This window comes from Schistocerca gregaria, chromosome 4 (genome assembly GCF_023897955.1).
Source record: "Schistocerca gregaria isolate iqSchGreg1 chromosome 4, iqSchGreg1.2, whole genome shotgun sequence".
Taxonomy (NCBI): domain Eukaryota; kingdom Metazoa; phylum Arthropoda; class Insecta; order Orthoptera; family Acrididae; genus Schistocerca; species Schistocerca gregaria.
In genome coordinates this window covers 561,633,488-561,656,834 of record NC_064923.1, presented here as the reverse complement: position 1 = coordinate 561,656,834, position 23,347 = coordinate 561,633,488, and the positions used below count along the sequence as shown (strand labels likewise).

At 38.4% G+C, this 23,347-nt stretch overlaps 1 protein-coding gene across 2 annotated transcripts in view; it reads left to right on the top strand.

Annotated features, from left to right (window-relative positions):
• The window catches only part of LOC126267954 (uncharacterized), a 94,195-nt gene extending 72,124 nt beyond the window's left edge, over positions 1-22,071 (top strand). For both annotated transcript variants that reach the window (XM_049973288.1, XM_049973289.1), the window contains exons 5-6: positions 2,501-2,636; positions 21,365-22,071. In XM_049973288.1, coding sequence (XP_049829245.1) covers positions 2,501-2,636; positions 21,365-21,454 — 226 coding nt within the window. In that variant the 3' untranslated portion in view covers positions 21,455-22,071. The remainder of the gene's footprint in view (positions 1-2,500; positions 2,637-21,364) is intronic.
• The last annotated feature ends 1,276 nt before the right edge of the window (positions 22,072-23,347 follow it).

Sequence of the window (23,347 nt, the reverse complement as noted above, 5' to 3'; positions counted from 1 at the left end):
CACTTCTCTGAAAGCCGCAAATTTCTTGTTTATTTTTCTGGCCTATCTGGTGGCTTTATCATCGAAGCGGAGGTTTTCTAGATGAAATGCAAACCTTTTCTTGCACATAGTGCAACGGAATACCGGAGGTCCATATGTTGCTGAGAACATCTCATCTACAATGAGCATAGAATTTTTTTGGACACCACTCATGAAGAGAAGGCCCATCAACCCTTTTATTTCAACACTCTCTGTTGGTAAATGAAACCACTGGACCATATTGTACTTTTGCGTAGATTTCTCGATTTCAGATTTGTGTACAAAACTTTTTTCTATAATTTTCAAATCTATAAATAATATAAATATTTCCAATTCACTAGTGACCCCCCTTGTTTCCCCACATGGACCAGGGAGATGAGTAATAATATTTGACGCTGGTGTCCTAGAAAATTTTGAATGGATGGGTGTGTTGGTCCATATTGTCTCTTAAGTTTTTACCTAGCTCAAAATTTTTCTCATCATCTACATCTGACTGAGAATTATCAAACTCGGCTGCTCCTGCCGCACAATGAAATACATCATGTCATCAGTATTAGCTAATACATCATCCTCGGTTTCTGAACAGTTTTCTGCATCGATATTGTCGCCAACCTCTGACTCAGCCTCCTGTCGCAGAAACTCATTGTATATCTCCTCAGGAGTTCTAAGGAATTGATGCGCCATTTTAGTGAGATATTAAAAGAGAAAATAAAACTTAGATGTAATATAAACATCAATATGGGGTTGATCCTCCCCACAAAAGAAACTAATAAGTATCACATAAACAGTAAGGTGGGGTCAGATCCAACTCGAGCGCGGGTAATGTAGGATTTGGATAGAGAGGGTAGCTGCAGGTCACTCACCAGACTGACATGGCCTCCTCGGCATTCTCGGCACGACTGGCTGGTATGGTAGCTAGAACCACAGTGCTCTCAGAAAAGGGAGAGGGGAATTATAAACAGAACAGATTCCCTGGGGTCGGATCCAACCCCAACCTTACCGTTAGAGGGTTAACTCCACAGTACTGGCTAGTTTCAACTGTCCGCTGCATTTCAAGCACACGTTTTCACTTTCTAGCACGTATGACATTATGCCATAATAAAAAACCACACGTGATATAGTACAGTACTGGTGCTCCAAGAAAATTTTCATTCCGAAAACCACACTGAAAAGCTTACTATCAGGTTGAGGTCTACTTCATTGGGAATCTGGACATATGAATGTGCACTTTAAGTATGCACTTTAAATGTGCACATTTTAATATGGTTCACAAAATTCCGATGCTCTTGGAGTATCATGTCTTGTTCTTTTTTTTATGTATGATCTTTCAGTGTTTTACACATATGCATATAGGCTTCCTACATCATGATAGCTCCACAAGCGCGGTGTCGCCTGTTATCTGCGCTCTCTGGCAACTGCTGAAACTAACCTATTTCTAGCAGGTCGCAGGAAAATATTGCGAGTAGCGGTTAAGCATTACTTTCAAAGGAAATATCCTTTTACATAAGTTGAACTATGTGCAACAATGTACCTTGAATTTATTAAATCACAGAGCATTTGACTCTCGTTTAAAAATCAACTCTTTGGTGACGAGCCTTTTAGAAGCATTTCGAACCCTGAAGATCAGACATTTATGTCATTATCAAAAATTTTGCTGGCACCACTGGCACATTTGTGTGATATATCTTAAAGCGTAACACACGCGAAAAAGATCAACATTATATGCGTAAGCTTAGCTTCTCATGCAGCTTATTAACCTTAGAGACCAATATTATATGTGAAAGCTTTGCTTTTCTTGTAGGAATGCTATGTATGTTAATTTAAACTATTAACTTTCCGTGTTCATGCTACTTAACAGTGATGTTGCTGTTGGCTGACTACATCACGTGTCCTATGCTCTGAATATCCACTGTCATCGGGTGGCGAGATCATGTGACATGTGCTATGACTGGCTTACAAAAGTGCATCACAATTCTTTGTCATTGGGTCTATCTGTGACTTAACTCCGCCTCTATGTGGTGACTAACAATTTGTGTTTTCCATATAATTGTTGCTTTGTGCAGGACTTCCTATTGTTCCATTTTACCCCATGTCAGATTTTCTTATGTCAGCAAATTTTCCTGTTTCCAGCCACTATTGTCACCAGAATGATTCCCCATTAGACCGTGCTCTATCTATTTACTTTCCTTACCATGTCAACTGCCTACAGCGCCAATATGGGGCATTCAGTCTCACAGCAGGGAGTGGTCATAATGTTTTCGCGCATGAGTGTAGGTCAGATTTGTTCAACTGCATTTCTTTTCTTTTGTCCATTTTACTTGTTCCAGTGCTTTATTATTGCAAATTTTCTCAATGTGTTTAAGTTAATTTGTGTTTGACATATCATCAGTATGATGGATTTTTTTCTGCCTGTTTCGTAAAAACTTACGTACTTTGTTTTTTAATGTGACTAGAGTACACATTTACCTTTAAACTCTTGCAGATATACTGATGAAGATGGTCGATTCAGTAACTTCCTACAGGATTTAGAGATATGTAGTGGACGATATAAACTACATTTTGATGTTGATAGATATTTTGACTTAACAAGCCAGGAGTCACTGTATCCTTTCGTAGAGGTAAGTTTATCAGTTTTATGATTGCATACTTGTTGAAATTTATCTCTTCATCCCTCCTACTCATTTCCTTTACCTATTCCAGTTATGGCCCATCACCATCACCAATGGTACTGGTGGAAGCAGTTTTGATTATATTTTCATGGCTGAGGTTAACAGTCATATAAAGCTTTTTAAAATACGTTGATGTCACCATCAATTGTTAAAATTCTTTATTTACGACTTATACTTTTGCAGTTGTAAATGGTCAAATGCTGAAATTTCAATTGTGGATATTATAAATAAATAATTTCATCAGTCAGTTGCAACAATAATGTCTTCTTAAAAGTTATTTTAAGAAACAACATTATATCTACACAGCTTCATACAAGAGCTAAATGCCATCATTATGTTAATGGTGTTTAATATGCATGAAATTTTAAGGGAACGGCAACCACTCACGTGGAGCAGATTGATGTGTGCCACATACATGCGTAACAGAACAGCGTTTACTAGCTTTCAAGCTCTCTGGCTCTTCTTCTAGTAAAAGTGTACACACACACACACACACACACACTACAATGGCCATGCCAACACCAATTATTGATTATCGTTTATTGAGAGCAATTCCATGGGGTAATGGATTTGGCGGAGGGGGGGATAGGGAAGAAAACACAAGCGAAGAATTGTGGTAATGTGAGGTAGGTGAGAACAACAGGTGTCTCTGATTCAGTGGCTGACCAACAAGACAAAAGGAATTCTGAGGTAACAACTCCTGCTTTCCACTGCAGATGTGGCACAGGTAGTAAAGCAGGTGTTAGTCATTTTTGTTGTCTGTGGCATGTTAGGCCATTGGCTGGTGAAGATTGTGGGTGGCCATTCATACGAGTAGACAGTTGGTTGCTTGTCGTGCTTGCATAAAATGCTGCACAATAATTTCAGCATAGTTTATATGTAATGTGGCTACTTTCACATATGGCTCTGGCTTTTATTGGGTAGGAAATGCCTGTGACTGGATTGAAGTAGAAGGTAGCCGTCCGATTTATAGAACAGGTCTTGCACCTGGGTCATCCACAAAAGAATAACCCAGGATTGTAGTAGGAATGGACAAGGATATTCTCTGGCTTGGTTGGGTGGCAGAACACTACTGTGTGTAAAGTTTGGGTAGGATAGACTTCATCTTGGAGCACAAAAAGATATAATTTGAGATCTGATGAAGAATGTGCTTCAGCTTTTCAAGTTTCAGGGTGATATTAGGTGATCAGAGGAGCGCTGGTCAGTGGCAGGTTAACAAGTTTACAGGTGCTGAAGGAGGAGATACCACAGGAAAGCTGTTCATGGACGTGCTGGGTACGACATTGAAAAATCCTGATTTCCACTGCAGATGTGACATCTACAGGTGGTAACACTGTAAGGAAGAGACATTTTGACTTGGACGGGTGACAGCTGTCAAAGTGGACATAATGTTGATAGTTGGTGCACTTGATATGAAAAGACATATTTATTGACTATCTGAAAGGTGGAGATCAACATCTAAGAATGTTGCTCGTTGAGTTGAGGAGGACCAGGTGAAGCAGATTTGGGAGTAGGTGTTTAGGTTATGGAGAAAAGGGCACAGATTGCCTTTGCCTGAGTCAAGGTTATAAGAATGTCATCAGTCAGCAAATGTCCTGAGCTCAAGTCTCGGTCCATCATACAGTTTTAATCTGCCAGGAAGTTCCTCACACAGTACTTTGAAACAGTTTCGACCTGTTTTCAACTGTGGCCCACCTCCCTTTCCACCCTGAAATCCCCTGGTATGCTTTCAGTAATCCCTCACTTCTAACCCGGCATGATCTTCCTTTCCTAACTTCCTTTCTAGAGAGTCCAACATCATGTATTCTTTTACAATTGCATGTGTACTTACTGTTGCTCGTGTCAATTTGGTATTTATATATGAGCACACTTACTATCTCTTTCAGCTGAAAAAAAAAAAAAAAAAAAAGAATTTTTTGAAACTACCTTTTCAATCACTCCTTTTGTCCCCCGACCATCCAGCCGTGAATCACTTCTTATTGTACTTCTAGCAAATTTTAAAAACACTCTTCAGCCATATGAAAACAGAAATGTCTCATCCTCTATCTTAAATCTTGTCTTGTACTTGGTACTCCCTTCTAATGGGCTTACCATTAAAATTTGTGCATCATCTGAGGAAGATGTCCCAGCAACTCCCCCCAAAACTACTTCCACCTTCCTTGAAACATGCTGCCCCTGAACACCTATCCTGTAACACTGTTGTCAACCTGTCTGACTTCTGCAGAAGTCTCAGTACTTTCTGAAGACCTCACCTTAAGCCCAAAACCTTTTAAATGACCTTCTTTTCCCAACCAAAACCACACACAGAATGAGATTTTCACTCTGAAGTGGAGTGTGTGCTGATATGAAACTTCCTGGCAGATTAAAACTGTATGACGGACCAAGACTCGAACTCAGGACATTTGTCTTTTGCGGGCAAGTGGTAGAGCACTTGCCTGTTGTAATGTTACCTCTCTCAACTGGGTAACGAATATTAAATATCATCAATTATTTTATATCAAATTATGACAGGTTTTTAAAAACCTGTGTGGTCTTCCTGGTTTCAATAGTGGACCACAAGTCCCAGTCAGTCTGTTGACTCTCTTAACAGAGTGTAAGAGAATATTTCACAAGAGAAGGTAACTCCACAGTTCGAATATGAAATAATTTAATTACCTTACCTTGATACTTGTTGTTGCCTTCTCATTGTCTAGAAGTAGCTTCTGGATTTGCTGTAATTGTTACTACAATGGGTCCTTGGGTTTGTCACATGCTACATAAGAACTGATACTGTTTAAAGCTTTCCATATTATATATTTTCGTAATATCATCTTAATAACAATCAGTAGTTCACCAATATCAGCTTTTCCAACATCGTGCGTTTCTCACGACTTCTCAAGACTCACTATCTCTTAGACTCACCAAAACGCAACTGTCCCTTTGCCTCACCCAGCAAAAACTGTTTCTGCAAAGACCTTGCAAAGTACACAGGTTTGCTAACATAAATTGAGCATAGATATTTTATACATCACACGTATACACTTATGAAAACAGTACGAAAATTGAATAGAGTTCTCAAATAGTTCTGCAGCAATACATAATACCGTTGTCCTTCTAATTATTAGTTTTTATAATAAAATGATAATATATCAGTTTAAGTTCACCGTAATTTTATATTAATATAATTGTTCTTTCATGTCGATTCCATGCACCGCATAGCTCGCCAGCCAATGGTATCAATAGTTTCAGTAGTCCTTTACATTACACACACCCCTCGAGATTTCATGCGAAAGAATTTCGCATGAGATCTCTACAGACATGCAATGCAATGAATTACTGACCCGTCTACACATATACTAACAATTCTCTTCAAATGTCGTCTTGTGCCCACCAATCTTCTCCTCTTGAGTCTCACTCCTCATCTGTCAGGTTGTATATTTACGTACAATGGTAATTATCCTGGAATCATATAACACTTAATTAATGACACATATTTGCAATGGTATCCCACCCAGGATGGTTGTTCTCTACCATTCTGGATTCGATTACGAAATTTGACTTACATATTTACATAAACAAATTTGCAAAGATTTTTAGCAATTATTATTAAACATAAAATATGAATGTAATAGTTTTAGCATATGGAATTCACATCAATTAAATCTGTGTCAGCCTTCTCACATCAAATTTTTCACCGTATAATATAAAATAGCTAAAAGTGCGAATCCTGAAGTGACAGTGCAGTGGGAGCATGTTAACCCGGTCATCTTCAGTAGTAACAAACTTTCCTCAAAGATGTGTAATTATTTAAAATCAGAGGTGACAGTGCACTGGAAACATGTTAGCCCAGCCATCTCTTGTATCAAAAAGTATAAATAATAGTGTAGGTTGCAGCTTTATTTGGTTTGAAGTAGTGGATCACTATTGTTTAAAGTCCAGTTATTTCTATTAAAGTGTATAAGACAAAATATTACTCCCTAACACATCATTTCTCTAACCTAACGTGTAAAACAGAGGATAGTAATTGCTTGGTCAATTCAGTTTTCTATTATATACAACAAAATAGCAAACACCTCACTAATCCTAAAATGCAAAGAAATGGTAATCAAACATATATAAAACTCCCCTAAACTTATGGCATAGGTAGTATGTAATGTGTAGCTATGTACAGTGTGTAGCATCCTTCTGCTTATTCAAGGTCCATGCTTCCCGCACAAAAAAAATAAATAATGAACAAGTAAAGTGTCGAGTCAGCTATCTGCCACCAGCACACAGCCCAGCCATCAACCGTTCCATGCCTTAATGACAGAACGTGAGCAATAGTCCAACCTGTACCAATGTCCACAAGGTCTATGTGTCTCCGTGAGAACCACATAGTATTCACAACTTGCTGATACTGGTTTAGCATCACCATATGTGTGTATGAACACTGGTTCACACAAACTTAATTGCAGTTTCCAAACCCTTATACCTCCTGTCACACAGTTAGCAGTATGAGCAGATTACACCAGTCACTTCCTCCAGTAGTCACATAACTATGCCATAGCCCATAAGTCACGACAAAAGTTCACTCCACCAGTGAGAAAATGTGTTATGTTTAGTGTGTATGAGTCACCTGTGCCACAAGTATCATACACTGTCCAACAACTCTGAGCTGACCATGCAATTCTCTCCACGACCTTCCTATCAGTTCCAGAGAATGATCCCTGTACTCAAATTGTTTCACAAGAATGACAAATTATACAGCAAATATCACATTTTCAGTGTCTTTTTATAACATATCATCAGCAAAGTGGCATCGTTACGACCTCAGCCTGAATATTTCTTATGGTTTCTCACATAGTAATAGGTATTTGAATTGTATTATCATATTGTATACAAACAAGGTAACATAGAGTTCATACACTACTGGTTCCTTCTCTTCCAAATGTTAATCATGGCATGTAAAATCTTTACAAAGCATAGTTATTCACAACATGTGACTACAGGATTTCAAATGTTTCAAAATTTTGTTCAAAGGCAATAAAATTTTTCAGCCTTGCTCTAATGTAATGTGTAAGACTACAGATCAATATATATGTAAGCATATGATTGGTATATCCATATTTATAAGTTCACAGTAATTGTTAAGTATTGTGTTGAGTATAGGATTGATTTCAGGGTTTCGAATGTCAGAGTGTACATTTCTCTCTCATATAGTTTGTTTCCATTGTCTTTCAGTATTGCTTAAATGTTTGAGTATCACTGATCCATTATCAGTAACAACATAAGTTTGAATGAGATGTCTCAGTGGTACAACAAAAACATCACAGCTCTAAAATTTTGGAATATAAAGTAGCATAAAGCTTATAGAAAGTTAATTACAATGTAAATAAAATAGAAAGAAACTTTCACATGGGCAAAATCTATTAAAAACAAAGATTCCAAGACTTACCAAGCGGGAAAGTGCCGGTAGACAGGCACAATAAAATAACACACACAAAATTACGAGCTTTCACAACCGGCAGTTGCTTCGTCAGGAAAGAGGGAAGGAGAAGGAAAGATGAAAGGATGTGGGTTTTAAGGGAGAGGGTAAGGAGCCTTTCCAATCCCAGGAGCGGAAAGACTTACCTGAGGGGGAGAAAACGATAGGTGTATACGCGCGCGCACACACACACACACACACACACACACACACACACACACACACACACACATATCCATCCATAGATATACAGACACAAGCAGACATATTTAAAGGCAAAGAGTTTGGACAGAGATGTCAGTTGAGGCGGAAGTGTAGAGGCAAGTACCTCCATTATGACAGCTGCCACCCATTCCATATCAGACGGTCCCTTTCCTACAGCCTAGGCCTTCGTGGCAAACGAATCTGCTCGAGTCCTGAATCCCTGAACCATTACACCAAAAACCTGAAAACAGCTTTCACATCCCGCAACTACCCTCCCGACCTGGTAGAGAAGCAAATAACCAGAGCCACTTCCTCATCCCCTCAACCGCCAGTTGCGAAAGCTCGTAATTTTGTGTGTGTGTGTTTGTGTGTTATTTTATTGTGCCTGTCTACCGGCGCTTTCCCGCTTGGTAAGCCTTGGAATCTTTGTTTTTAATGTAATTACAATGTAAAATAGATTCACTAATGAAAAGGTTTACCACTGAAAAATCTCAGCTACTGTTATACCTCTCCAATTCAAATGCATTACTTCCGTTAAGTTAGATAATAACAAATTTAAATATCCATTTCCAAATTATATGATGCCTTATAACACATAAGATGTGCTTCAACACAGACTATGATGTCAGTTGACATACTTAGCATTTCATGTACTGTTTGTTATGCCTCAACAAGAAAATACATAATGAGCAAAATGTATATGTGGTTCAAAAGCATAGTTCATCAAAGTTTTTCATACAATTAATATTTATATCCCTGGATCAAAAGTGTACACCCAACCAGATATCTACCTAGGTGCATAGAGCACATGTCAAGCAGAATATGACTAGTAATCAGTTATGACGCCACATGGCTGAATAGTGGGTTTCAAACTTCCACAGTTAATTGAACATCACAAAGTTGTCAAATACTGAGCAATACAATAGTTAAGAGTTCATAAGCATAATCAATAGTGCAAATGTGACACTATGCGGGGTTATACAGTAAACATATAAACTTTCTGCCAGAACACAGATACATAGCACAAGGATGAATAGATCAGTAAATTTATAAAGTGGGTTGAATGATCTCCAGAAATCAAATATTGCAATAAGTGCATATTAACATAATTATCTTTATTACAATTAAAATGATACTTCCAAAAGCCATGAGCATGAATAAAATCTTTCAAGTTAGCATTCATTATGAAAGACAAGAGCATAAGATATTCATTCTGTAAACCTTAAATATGTACAATATTGCAAATTTACTGGCTAAATTCCAGATTAAAACTGTAACCTAAGCTCTGACAGAGATGACTGCTGTTCTTTGCTTAAATTCCCTGCTTCTGCAATTTTATTTTCTACTAACCTTTGATAATCCACATCATCAGAAGTCTGCTGTCCAAAACAATCTAAATATCCCCCATCATCAGAATAATCTATCCCCAGATTTGATTATGTCTATTACTCCACTTTACACCTCTTATCTTTATCTGTAGGATACACAAGTATGACACTTTTGCTTCCCCAGTCAAATCCCATATCCACTTTCACTATCCAATCCATGCCCAGAATTATATCTTCACTCAGCTCCAGAATGGCAAGACAACCCTGTTGAAAGATCACATCTCCAACTTTGAAAGACAAAAGTATCTGACTTTTTACTGTTTTACTGAATCTTCCTGTTTCCCCCCCTAATTTTAACCCCCTACTTTTGGCAATTCTGCAAACTCGTGGTTTCTATTTACTCTTATCTCTTAACTTTTCACTGATTCCTGATATGGGACTCCCTGTGTCTATCAGACAAGAACCCGTCCAATCATTAATACAAAATTTTTATATATGGGCTACCTATAATTTCACTCTCCTGTTCATCAACATCCTCATGCAACAAATCATCTTCCACATTTTTAAAATTCAGATCACCATTTTGTTTAATATAAGCCAAACTATTTTCCGTCTTCACATTATGCAGAAGACAATCAGGATTCTCCTCACAAACATAATTAGACACATTACTAATATCACTCACCATAAGGAATTCTTTACATTTTACATCTACTTTTGCTTTCTCCCACCAAACAGGATAAACCTTCTTGCAAATTTCATATTATCTTTATTATCCTCGATAAGCCTATCCCACAATCTACAAATAAGTCTCTGTTCCTTGTTTTCCATGTTAATAATTACCTCCTCATTCTCAACATCTATCCCCTTGATTACTGATGATTTATTGACCACCATGACTGCATCCTGATCCTCTTCTACTGAATAATTGCTTTCATTATTATTACCCTCCTCCCTGATACCAGCATCTGCATCATCCTTAACCACAACAAAAACTTTTATCTCTCTTCCATATTCCATAACATCTCTACCGTCAATAGCCTCTTCCTCAGAATCCTTCAATACCTCAACACGTGACTCAACTTCCCTATCATCAACCACTTCAACATTATCTCACATCATCAACACAATCTTCCTTCAATTCTACAACTCTATTATTCAGTACTTGATTCTCATTCTCACTCACAGAACACTCCACATCATTGAGATCACTATTTACTACAATTGTATCAGAATACATTAATGTCATAAGTATCATAGGTGTCGTTAGTATTATTAACATAGGAACAACCCCCCACATCACCTCTCACAACATTTCCTTCCTCCATAAACAAATTCTTCATTACATCCCCACTGATTTCTGATTCCTCATTACTAATGTGTCTACAATTATTTTTGCTTGCCCTCCTATCACTTATTTGCTGCCAAAATTGTTAATCAAATGGTCTCTTAACAACTTCAGGTGCCCTATTTGTATCAACAATCTGTTTTTTCCCGTAATTAGTACGTACATGCCTACTTTGGTTTCTCATAGCCTGATTTCTAAAGTTATACCTGTTCGTCCCAAACTGACAGGCCTTGATTGGAACGCCAACCGCCCTTGCACATTCCCATCTTGTCTTCTCTCTGAATTTTCCCATTGTCTATTCCTGTTCCCACCATAACTATTGCTTTCCCTGTTCTCATTTCACCTCCAGTTGCCATTCTCTTGTGTATTGGAATTTCCCTGATAGTTACCATGTTGATTTTGCTGATAATTTTGATTGTTCCCGTTATAATTATTTCGATAATTCCCATTCTCTCTCCTAGAATTATTCCCAATATTGAAATTTTGGTTCCACACCCCATGATTTTGTTCATAATGATGTCCACTAAACCTTTTGTTTCTCTCCAATGCCCGATCTAATTTTTCCACATAATTCAAAAATTGTTCAACAGAGCCGTCTGGCCCATAAACTAAGTCCTACTGAAGTCTGTTTGGTAATCTTAGTCTTAGTGCATCTATTTGTCTTAATTCATCAAAAGGTCTGTCGAAATGTACCAATTTTCGTAACTGTTTCTCGCAAAATTCCCTCATTGTGCCATCACATTCTTTATAATTAGGTCCATTAAGGAAATCACTTTTAATTTTAGCTTGAACTGATTCTGAGAAAAATTTATTCAAAAAGCTTTTTTCAAATTGACTGTGTGTTACATTAGGAGAGGCAGATAAATTCGCCCACGTCAAAGCTTCACCATCAAGAAAATTTTTAATGAATTTAATTTTTACAGTGTCACTCAATCAATACAAAAAATTGTCACAATTTATAATGAAGTCAAGTGGGTGTAATTTTCCGTCCACTGGAAAATTATGCACGTTAGCACCTGGCCAAAATCCATTAAATGAAGTCGCCACCGATTTCATGGGAAAATTATCCCGAATTTCAGTTAATTGTTTCTGTAACTGTGCTACCTCATGCTCATTGTCTGTAATTACAGTGTTACAACAATCTACATTATGCTCAACAGTCTTTACTTTTTCCGTAACATTGTTTTCAAGCATTGACAATTTGGTTTTCAAGCATTGACAATTTTCCAACGAAATTTTTCGTATGCAAGTCAGTTCTGGTAATCATTTCCCCTCTTTAATTTTTCTGTCATTTGCAAATACTTCTAAATTTTTCACACTTTCTTCCGCTTCCCATTTGATTGTTAGTTTGACTTTATTGAGTGTATCTTCTACATTCCCCACCCTATCCTCAGTGTTATTTGCACATTTTTCTGAACTGTTTTTCATTAATTCCATGTCAGATCTGATACCTACACTTACTTTAAAGAATTTCTGAGCCAATTGGCTATTTTCTTTCACAAGTTTTTCTTTTACGCATTTTGAATTTTCTAACAATTCGATTTTTCAACCAGACACTTTATTTTCAATTACATTCTTCAATTCAGAATTTTGTTTTAATAGTAATTACAACATCATGGATTTATCTAATTCTTCAACGTCAATTTTTGATAATGTATTCACCATTCCTGTACTGGTACTAACATTGCCACTTGCATTCGATTTTGCATCCCCCTCTTGATTGTTTGCAAGATCCTCTGTTATCGTCATTTTAAAGCAAGAAATATTGAAACTTATTAACCAACAAAACTACGTCTATAAAGGTCAACAATGAACAAACCAGTATATGCACTTATCTTGTTTTCCGCGTGGTCTTGTGTCGACCGTAAAGTGTAGGCCTAATTTTGTTGTTGCGTAATTGCTTCTGTCCTTTAATAAATGTGATTTGCCTTCTTCATTGGCTTCATTTTCCTCTTGCTCTTTATTGGCTAATTTACCGTTACTGTACGTATTGTTACCTGTGAACATAGAACAAATATCAGTCCAAACAATGCAATTTAAATCCCAGACAAAAAGTCCCCATATGTAATGTTACCTTCCTCATCTGGGAACAAATATTAAATATCATCAGTTATTTTATATCAAATTATGACAAGTGTTTAAAAACCTGTGTGGTCTTCCTGGTTTCAATAGCGGACCAGAAGTCCACATCAGTCTGTTGACTCTCTTAACAGAGCATAAGAGACTTAAATATTTCACAAGACAAAGTAACTTCACAGTACGAATATGAAATAATTTAATTACCTTACTTTGAATACTCGTTGTTGCTTGCTCATTGTCTAGGGGCAACTTCTGGATTTGTTGTAATTGTTACTACAATGGGTCCTTGGGTTTGTAACATGCTACGTAAGAACTGATACTGTTTAAAGCTTTCCATATTATATATTTTCGTAATATCATCTTCATAACAATCAGTAGTTCACCAATATAAGCTTTTACAACATCGTCCGTTTCTCACGACTTCTCAAGTTTCACTGTCTCTTGTTGTTGTTGGTGTTGTTGTTGTGATCTTCAGTCCTGAGACTGGTTTGATGCAGCTCTCCATGCTACTCTATCCTGTGCACGCTTATTCATCTCCCAGTACCTACTGCAACCTACATCCTTCTGAATCTGCTTAGTGTATTCATCTCTTGGTCTCCCTCTACGATTTTTACCCTCCACACTGCCCTCCAATATTAAATTGGTGAGTGCTCAATGTCAAAGAACATGACCTACGAACCGATCCCTTCTTCTAGTCAAGTTGTGCCACAAGCTCCTCTTCTCCCCTATTCTATTCAAACCTCCTCATTAGTTATGTGATCTACTCATCTAATCTTCAGCATTCTTCGGTAGCACCACATTTCTAAAGCTTCTATTCTCTTCTTGTCCAAACTATTTATCATTCATGTTTCTCTTCCATACATGGCTACACTCCATACAAATACTTTCAGAAATGACTTCCTGACATTTAAATCTATACTTGATGTTAGCAAATTTTTCTTCTCCAGAAACACATTCCTTGCCATTGCCAGTCTACATTTTATATCCTCTCTACTTTGACCATCATCGGTTATTTTGCTCCCCAAATAGCAAAATTCATTTGCTACTTTAAGTGTCTCATTTCCTAATCTAATTCACTCAGCATCACCCAACTTATTCGACTACATTCCATTATCCTCATTTTGCTTTTGTTGATGTTCATCTTATATCCTCCTTTCAAGACACTGTCCATTCCGTTCTACTGCTCTTCCAAGTCCTTTGCTGTCTCTGACAGTATTACAATGTCATCGGCGAACCTCAAAGTTTTTATTTCTTCTCCGTGGATTTTCTACATCTACATCTACATTTATACTCGGCAAGTCACCCAACGGTGTGTGGCAGAGGGCACTTTACATGCCACTGTCATTACCTCCCTTTCCTGTTTCAGTCGCGTATGGTTCGCAGGAAGAACAACTGTCTGAAAGCCTCCGTGCGTGCTCTAATCTCTATAATTTTACATTCGTGATCTCCACGGGAGGTATAAGTAGGGGGAAGCAATATATTCGATACCTCATCCAGAAACACACCCTCTCGAAACCTGGCGATCAAGCTACACCGCGATGCAGAGCGCCTCTCTTGCAGAGTCTGCCACTTGAGTTTGTTAAACATCTCCGTAACGCTATCACGGTTACCAAATAACCCTGTGACGAAACGCGCCCCTCATCTTTGGATCTTCTCTATCTCCTCCGTCAACCCGATCTGGTATGGATCCCACACTGATGAGCAATACACAAATATAGGTTGAACGAGTGTTTTGTAAGCCACCTCCTTTGTTGATGGACTACACTTTCTAAGGACTCTCCCAATGAATCTCAACCTGGTACCCGCCTTACCAACAATTAATTTTATATGATCATTCCACTTCAAATCGTACTGCACGCATACTCCCAGTTATTTTACAGAAGTAACTGCTACCAGTGTATGTTTCGCTATCATATAATCATACAATAAAGGATCCTTCTTTCTATGTATTCGCAATACATTACATTTGTCTATGTTAAGGGTCAGTTGCCACTCCCTGCACCAAGTGCCTATCCGCTGCAGATATTCCTTCATTTCGCTACAATTTTCTAATGCTGCAACTTCTCTGTACACTACAGCATCATCCGCGAAAAGCCGCATGGATCTTCCAACACTATCTACTAGGTCATTTATATATATTGTGAAAAGCAATGGTCCCATAACACTCCCCTGTGGCTCGCCAGAGGTTACTTTAACGTCTGTAGACGTCTCTCCATTGATAACAACATGCTGTGTTCTGTTTGCTAAAAACTCTTCAATCCAGCCACACAGCTGGTCTGATATTCCGTAGGCTCTTACTTTGTTTATCAGGCGACAGTGCGGAGCTGTATCGAACGCCTTCCGGAAGTCAAGAAAAATAGCATCTACCTGGGAGCCTGTATTTAATATTTTCTGGGTCTCATGAACAAATAAAGCGAGTTGGGTCTCATACGATCGCTGTTTCCGGAATCCATGTTGATTCCTACATAGTAGATTCTGGGTTTCCAAAAACGACATGATACTCGAGCAAAAAACGTGTTCTAAAATTCTACACCAGATTGACGTCAGAGATATAGGTCTATAGTTTTGCGCATCTGCTCGACGACCCTTCTTGAAGACTGGGGCTACCTGTGCTCTTTTCCAATCATTTGGAACCTTCCGTTCCTCTAGAGACTTGCGGTACACGGCTGTTAGGAGGGGGAGGGGGGGGGGGGGGCGGCAAGTTCTTTCGCGTACTCTGTGTAGAATCTAATTGGTATCCCATCAGGTCCAGTGGACTCTCAACTTCAAGAAGAATATAATAATTCCAATCCCAAAGAAAGCAGGTGTTGACAGATGTGAAAATTACTGTACTATCAGTCGAATAAGTCACAGTTGCAAAATACTAACGCAAATTCTTCATAGATGAATGAAAAAACTGGTAGAAGCTGACCTCTACCTATTCCAAACTTTTCTTTTGTTTCCTTTATTGCTTGCTCAATATAAATATTGAATAGCATTGGGGATAGGCTACAACCCTGTCTCACTCCCTTCCCAACCACTGCTTCCCTTTCATACCCCTTGACTCTTCTAACTGCCATCTGATTTCTGTACAAATTGTAAATAGCCTTCCGCTCCCTGTATTTTACCCCTGCCGCCTTCAGAATTTGAAAGAGAGTATTCCAATCAACATTGTCAAAAGCTTTCTCTAAGTCTACAAATGCTAGAAACGTAGGTTTGCCTTTTCTTAATCTTTCTTCTAAGATAAGTCGTAGGGTCAGTATTGCCTCACGTGTTCCCACATTTCCCAAACTGATCTTCCCCGAGGTCAGCTTCTACCAGTTTTTCCATTCATCTGTGAAGAAGTTGCGTTAGTATTTTGCAGCTGTGACTTATTAAACTGATAGTTCGGTAATTTTCACATCTGTCAACACCTGCTTTCTTTGGGATTGGAATTATGATGTTCTTCTTGAAGTCTGAGGGTATTTCGCCTGTCTCGTACTATCTTGCTCACCAGATGGTAGAGTTTTGCCAGGAATGGCTCTCCCAAGGCCACACAGTATTGTATCTCCCATTTCATCTTCATCTACATCCTCTTCCATTTCCATAATATTATCCTCAAGTACATCGCCCTTGGAATAGACCCTCTATATACTTCTTCCACCTTTCTGCTTTCCTTCTTTGCTTACAACTGGGTTTCCATCTGAGCTCTTGATATTCATACAAGTGGTTCTCTTTTCTCCAAAGGTCTCTTTAATTTTCGTGTAGGCAGTATCTATCTTACCCCTAGTGAGATAAGTCTCTACATCCTTACATGTGTCCTCTAGCCATCTCTGCTTAGCCATTTTGCACTTCCTGTCGATCTCATTTTTGAGACGTTTGTATTCCTTTTTGCCTGCTTCATTTAATGCATTTTTATATTTTCTCCTTTCATCAATAAAATTCAGTATTTCTTCCGTTACCCAAAGGTTTCTACTAGCCCTCGTCTTTTTACCTATTTGATCCTCTGCTGCCTTCACTATTTCATCCCTCAAAGCTACGCATTCTTCTTCTACTGCATTTCTTTCCCCCATTCCTGTCAATTGTTCCCTTATGCTCTCCCTGAAACTCTCTACAACTTCTGGTTCTTTCAGTTTATCCAGGTCCCATCTCCTTAAATTCCCACCTTTTTGCACTTTCTTCAATTTTAGTCTACAGTTCATAACCAATAGATTGTGGTCAGAGTCCACATCTACCCCTGGAAATGTCTTACAGTTTAAAACCTGGTTCCTAAACCTCTGTCTTGCCATTATATAATCTATCTGATACCTTTCAGTATCTCCAGGGTTCTTCCATGTATACAACCTTCATTCATGATTCTTAAACCAAGTGTGAGCTATGATTAAGTTATGCTCTGCTCAAAATTCTACCAGGCAGCTTCCTCTTTCATTTCTTAGCCCCTATCCATATTCACCTACTATGTTTCCTTCTCTCCCTTTTCCTACTTTTGAATTCCAGTCACCCATGACTATTAAATTTTCGTCTCCCTTCACTACCTGAATAATTTCTTTTATCTCATCATACATTTCTTCAATTTCTTCGTCATCGACAGAGCTAGTTGGCATATAAACTTGCACTACTGTAGTAGGCGTAGGCTTCGTGTCTATCTTGGCCACAATAATGCATTCACTATGCTGTTTGTAGTATCTTACCCGCACTTCTATTTTTTTATTCATTATTGAACCAACTCCTGCATTACTCCTGTTTCGTTATTATTATTATTATTATTATTATTATTATTATTATTATTATTATTATTTTACCCTGTATTCACCTGACCAAAAGTCTTCTTCCTCCTGCCACCAAACTTCACTAATTCCCACTATATCTAACTTTAACCTATCCATTTCCCTTTTTAAATTTTCTGACCTACCTGCCCAATTAAGGGATCTGACATTCCACGCTCCGATCCGTAGAATGCCAGTTTTCTTTCTCCTGATAACGACGTCCTCTTGAGTAGTCCCCGCCCGGAGATCCAAATGGGGGACTATTTTACCTCTGCAATATTTTACCCAAGAGGACGCCATTATCATTTAATCATACAGTAAAGCTGCATGCCCTCTGGAAAAATTATAGCTGTAGTTTCCCGTTGCTTTAAGCCCTTCGCAGTACCAGAACAGCAAGGCCATTTTGGATAATGTTACAAGGCCAGATCAGTCAATCATCCAGACTGTTGCCCCTGCAACTACTGAAAAGGCTGCTGCCCCTCTTCAGGAACTACACGTTTGTCTGGCCTCTCCGTTGTGGTTGCACCTACGGTACGGCTATCTGTATCGTTGAGGCACGCAAGCCTCCCCACCAACGGCAGGGTCCATGGTTCATGGAGGGTGGGGGCACTGTCTTTTAGTCTCACCAAAACGTGACTGTCCCAGCAAAAACTGTTTCTGCATTAACAATCAAAGACCTTATAAAGTACCCAGGTTTGCCAACATGCATTGAGCATAGATATTTTATACATCACACGTATACACTTATGGGAACAGTACGAACATTGAATAGAGTTCTCAAATAGTTCTGCAGCAATACATAATACAATTGTCCTGCAAATTATTCTTTCATGTTGATTCACAGCACTGCATAGCTCACCAGCCGATGGTATCTATAGTTTCAGTAGTCCGTTACATTACACCGTGAAAGGCAAATGTTCCGAGTTCGAGTCTTGGTCTGTCATACAGTTTTAATCTGCCAGGAAGTTCCACACACAGAACTTTGTTTGAAACAGTTTCAACCTGTTTCTAACCATGACCTCCCCTTCCACCCTGTAATCCCCTGGTAAGCATTCAGTGATCCCTCAGTTCTAACCCGGCATGATCTTCCTTTCCTAAATTCCTCTCTACTGACTCCGACATCACTCCTATGAAATACACAACTATCTGTAATGTGAAAACCAATTCAGACCTCATTATCATTTTCATGGACAAAGACTCCACCATTATTGTGAGAAATCATAGTGACCCTGTGTGGCTGAGAGTTTCTCTTAACCTTTCGACACCTCTGTATACAGCCCTTACCAACATGATTAAATCACAGAAGGCCAGTGTGACCTCCAGCAGGTCCTCAAGGCCTTACATCCATCCCGAACTCTGACACCTGAGTCCACCTCCCTCCTCATACCACCAACTCTTTGCACTTATACCTTTTACCTACTACTCGAACTCCACAGACCCAACCCCAAAGGTCTCCTTACAGGTCATCCCTACCACAAGTTTCCTTAGCAGTCATTCATTGGGGCTGGTTAAAAATCTTCCCTCCGAATGAGCATCAGCCCACAGCCTCACGGCCCTACAACCAAGACATTGCTCACTTCCTTCACCACTGTTCCACAGAATATGCCCTGTTACCTCCAGATTTTGTGTTGGTAACTGTAAGTGCAATGTCCTTGTACACCAACAGACTCCTTGCCCATGGACTTGCAGCCATGGAGCACTATCGATCCCAGTGTTCTGCTTATACCAACCCTACCACCTCTTTCCTGTCACATCCTGAATCACAATCATTCCCTTTTTAAGGCCAAATTTATAAACAAATCCATGTTACTGCCATTACTATATGCATAGTTAGAACATAAGTTAACTTTTTTTTATGTGACACCTGGAGGAATCCTATTTATCCAACATTCAAAACCCTTTGTGTAGTTCAGAATGACTGACGACATTCTCGTGACCTTGACTCTGCTTCACCTTGTCCTCCTCAACTCAACAAACAACATTCTTAGATATTGATCTCCACCTTTCAGATAGTCTATAAATATGTCTTTTCATATTGAGTGCACCAACTATCAACATTATCTCCACTTTGACAGCTGTCACCCATCTAAGTCAAAAAGTCTCTTCCTTACAGCGTTACCACCTGTAGATGTCACAACTACGGTGGAAATCAGGAGTTGTTCAATGATGTACCCAGCATGTCCATGAACAACTCTCCTGTGGTATCTCGTCCTTCTGCACCTGTAAACTTATTAACCTGCCACCGACCAGCGCTCCTCTGATCACACAATATCACCCTGGAACTTGAAAAGCTGAAGCACATTCTTCATCAAAGCTCCAACTACATCTTTTCATGCCCCGAAATGAGGTCTATCCTACCCAAACATTACCCACAGTAGTGTTCTGCCACCCAACCAAGCCAAAGAATATTCTTGTCCATTCCTACTCCAATCCTGGGTTATTCTCTTGTGGATGACCCAGGTGCAAGGCCTGTTCTATAAACTGGACGGCCACCTTGTACTTCAATCCAGTCACAGGCATTACCTACCCAATAAAAGCCAGAGCCATATGTGAAAGCAGCCACATTACATATAAACTATGCTGAAATTATTGTGCAGCATTTTATGCAAGCACGACAAGTAAGCAACTGTCGACTCGTATGAATGGCCACCCACAATCTTCACCAGCCAATGGCCTAATATGCCGCAGACACAGCAAAAATGACTAACATCTGCTTTACTACCTGTGCCACATCTGCAGTGGAAAGCGGGAGTTATTATCTCAGAATTCCTTTTGTCTTGTTGGTCAGCCGCTGAGTCAGAAACATCTGATGTTCTCACCATATGGAAAAATATTATGGAATGAAAACTGCATCAGAAACTAATGTTCAAAAAGGAGCTGTCGCTTTGAGAGCAGGGAGTCGTACTATGATTGCTCGTTACAGCTGTGGGCATTTAAATTGTGCAACAGTGTGTGTCCATGGTGTCTTGGAAACAGTTGCTATGGAGGAGAGAAAAGTATAGTCATGTTAAGTAATAAAGAATAGACAAATGAGTTGTAGAAAAGTAAAAGAAGACAGTAAAAAATGTGAAAGGGTATGAGATGGAAAGAGAGCTGCATCGGGAATGTAAAGCAGCAATAGATATTTCTGGCTGGAACAGTACAAAAAATAAGGGAACATATATCACCATATTTAATCTCTGTGGGCAGTGGACCTCTCTCCAAGATCACTGAATGCATTTTTTTACATGTCTGCTCTCTTTTTGTAAGGTTACCTGATAATGAATGTCATAGCATTAGTTGTGTCATAGTTACTGGACAATTCTAGCAATGCTTGCCATGACAAGCTGCTTGGATTTCACACTTTTTTGACTAGCAGATAGTTTCCATAATCATAATATTACATTAGTAAACTCTTGTGGCTTCTAAATATATGTTGAGATATTTGTGTGTCTCAATTATGTTTCAGTTCTCACCATACATCCTTTCATACATAGTCTGTGTATTTATTGTATTATGCAGACTTGTTTTTTCTTGACATATTATATTTGTTTGTTTGTTTTCCATCACAGATTGCATTTGACGTTAAGTCGCAACAAGATCATTACCATATACCCCTGCTGTTAAGCCCTTTTGGATACACAACATACCGAGGGAGTTGATAAGAAAATTTTACTTTCTTGGTTTAAGTCAGAAGAGACTTTTATTATTACTTCTTGGGTACCATGTATGTTATTTAATTTAAGACTGAAGCATTGCGTTCTGTATATTTTTGTCGCAAATGTAACAGTGTTTAATTTTAAGCATACATGTAAAGCACACCTAAAAACATAAATCTATACATTGTTTGAGGCATAACATTGGTGTTTATTTTATATATCATACATTTATTAAGTTAAACACCTCTTTCAGTAAGAAATCATTAAATTCATGTGGGAATTCAAAATGTAGTATGTAGTGTTGTGTTTGCAGTGTAGCACAAAATGTACATTACTTGAATGTAGGTTCCTAAACATTTAATGTTAATGTACAGTACTTCAGTTTGTACTGTTGCTTAAATGATTCCATATGTTGTAAATGTCAAATCCTTTTAGTGTTATTTGTAAACTGTTATGTTTGTTAATGTTATCACAAACTCTAGCAAACTGATGATGGATACCTAATTTCTTATTTTGTTGTAAGAAACTGTAAGATAATAACCTGAATCTTTATTTTATACCCCTTAATTTTCATCATTGCAATTGATTTATTGTGATAATAAAAGTATTCATGCTTTAAATTACACGTACTTCATTCCACCTTTCATTTAAATTGAAAGTGAAAAATTAAAACAGTGAGCATCAACAATATTGGTGACGAATAATTGATGAGCAGATTTTTAAGAACTGTAGTTGCTTCTTCAAATAACCGGAAATGTTGTGGAAGAATAGCAGAAGTAAAAAGGGACAAAGTACTACACGAAAAATCCGTATTCCTGAAATAGTATGATTCTCAGATTCTGCTCAGGTGAAATATGGTGTCCATATTTAACACTTTCATGGCTAGGGGCATAAATGTATGCCTGCCGGTTAGAGCACCTGTATAGCTATGGACATATAGGAGTACCTGGCATGTTGAACATCCACAAGGTTACAGGCTTTTATTTATGTCCAGCAGATAGGGAGGCCTTACAGCTAAGGGCATTCATGTACACTTGGGGATGGGAGTAGGTGAATTTGCACAATAGATTGGTGACTCATTGTTGTCAGAGTTTCAGCCTTCCTGCCAAAGCTGCCATTATCTGCTCTTCTTTGTAATGTTGGGAAATGGTACAGCTTTCATCTGCTCCTGGTTCCTTTCTGCTTGTCTGTTGATCTAATACAACTTGATTTCCTAAGACAAATGACACAAGCATATATACAGTCGAATTTCGATTTTACATTTTTAGTGATTCTATGTCATAAATTCATAGCCCCTGTGAAAAACCCATAAGATGAATACTTATAATTCCCCAATTTTATGTTTAGTCCTAGTAAGATTTACCTCGATTCTACATTCTTCCTTGATTTCTCACTTGGCTTTGTCCTATTTTCTTCCAGTTGACATTTAATGTGACTGAACGAGTTATAAGTGGCACAAAAGACAAAAGGTTTGCATCACAGTTGGTGGTGGATATACAGGAATATTTTAGACCATTGCACAGAGGGAACACATGAGAGAGGAAATGCTGAATCCATGATCATTGTTGCCAACACAACTTGCAATGTTTAGTTTCACTGCACAATTATCATAAAACTACTGTTAGATTGCAGCAGTAATGGAAGGACAGGACAGTTAATGCGAAGTGTTCCAGATCGGGCCAATACATGACCAAGGAGCCTAGCAGCTACCTTTTCTTGTTCCACCAACAACACAGTCTCGTCTTTTTGCATGTATTACCGTTATGCTATATTCAGGAACAATATCAATCATCAGCCATTAAAAAATAAAAAAGTGAGTCTTGAAGAACTTGCTCGGTCAGAGTCAAGGAAACATTGCCCATTTCTGGTAAGTGAGCTCTTATTGGCTAACAACGT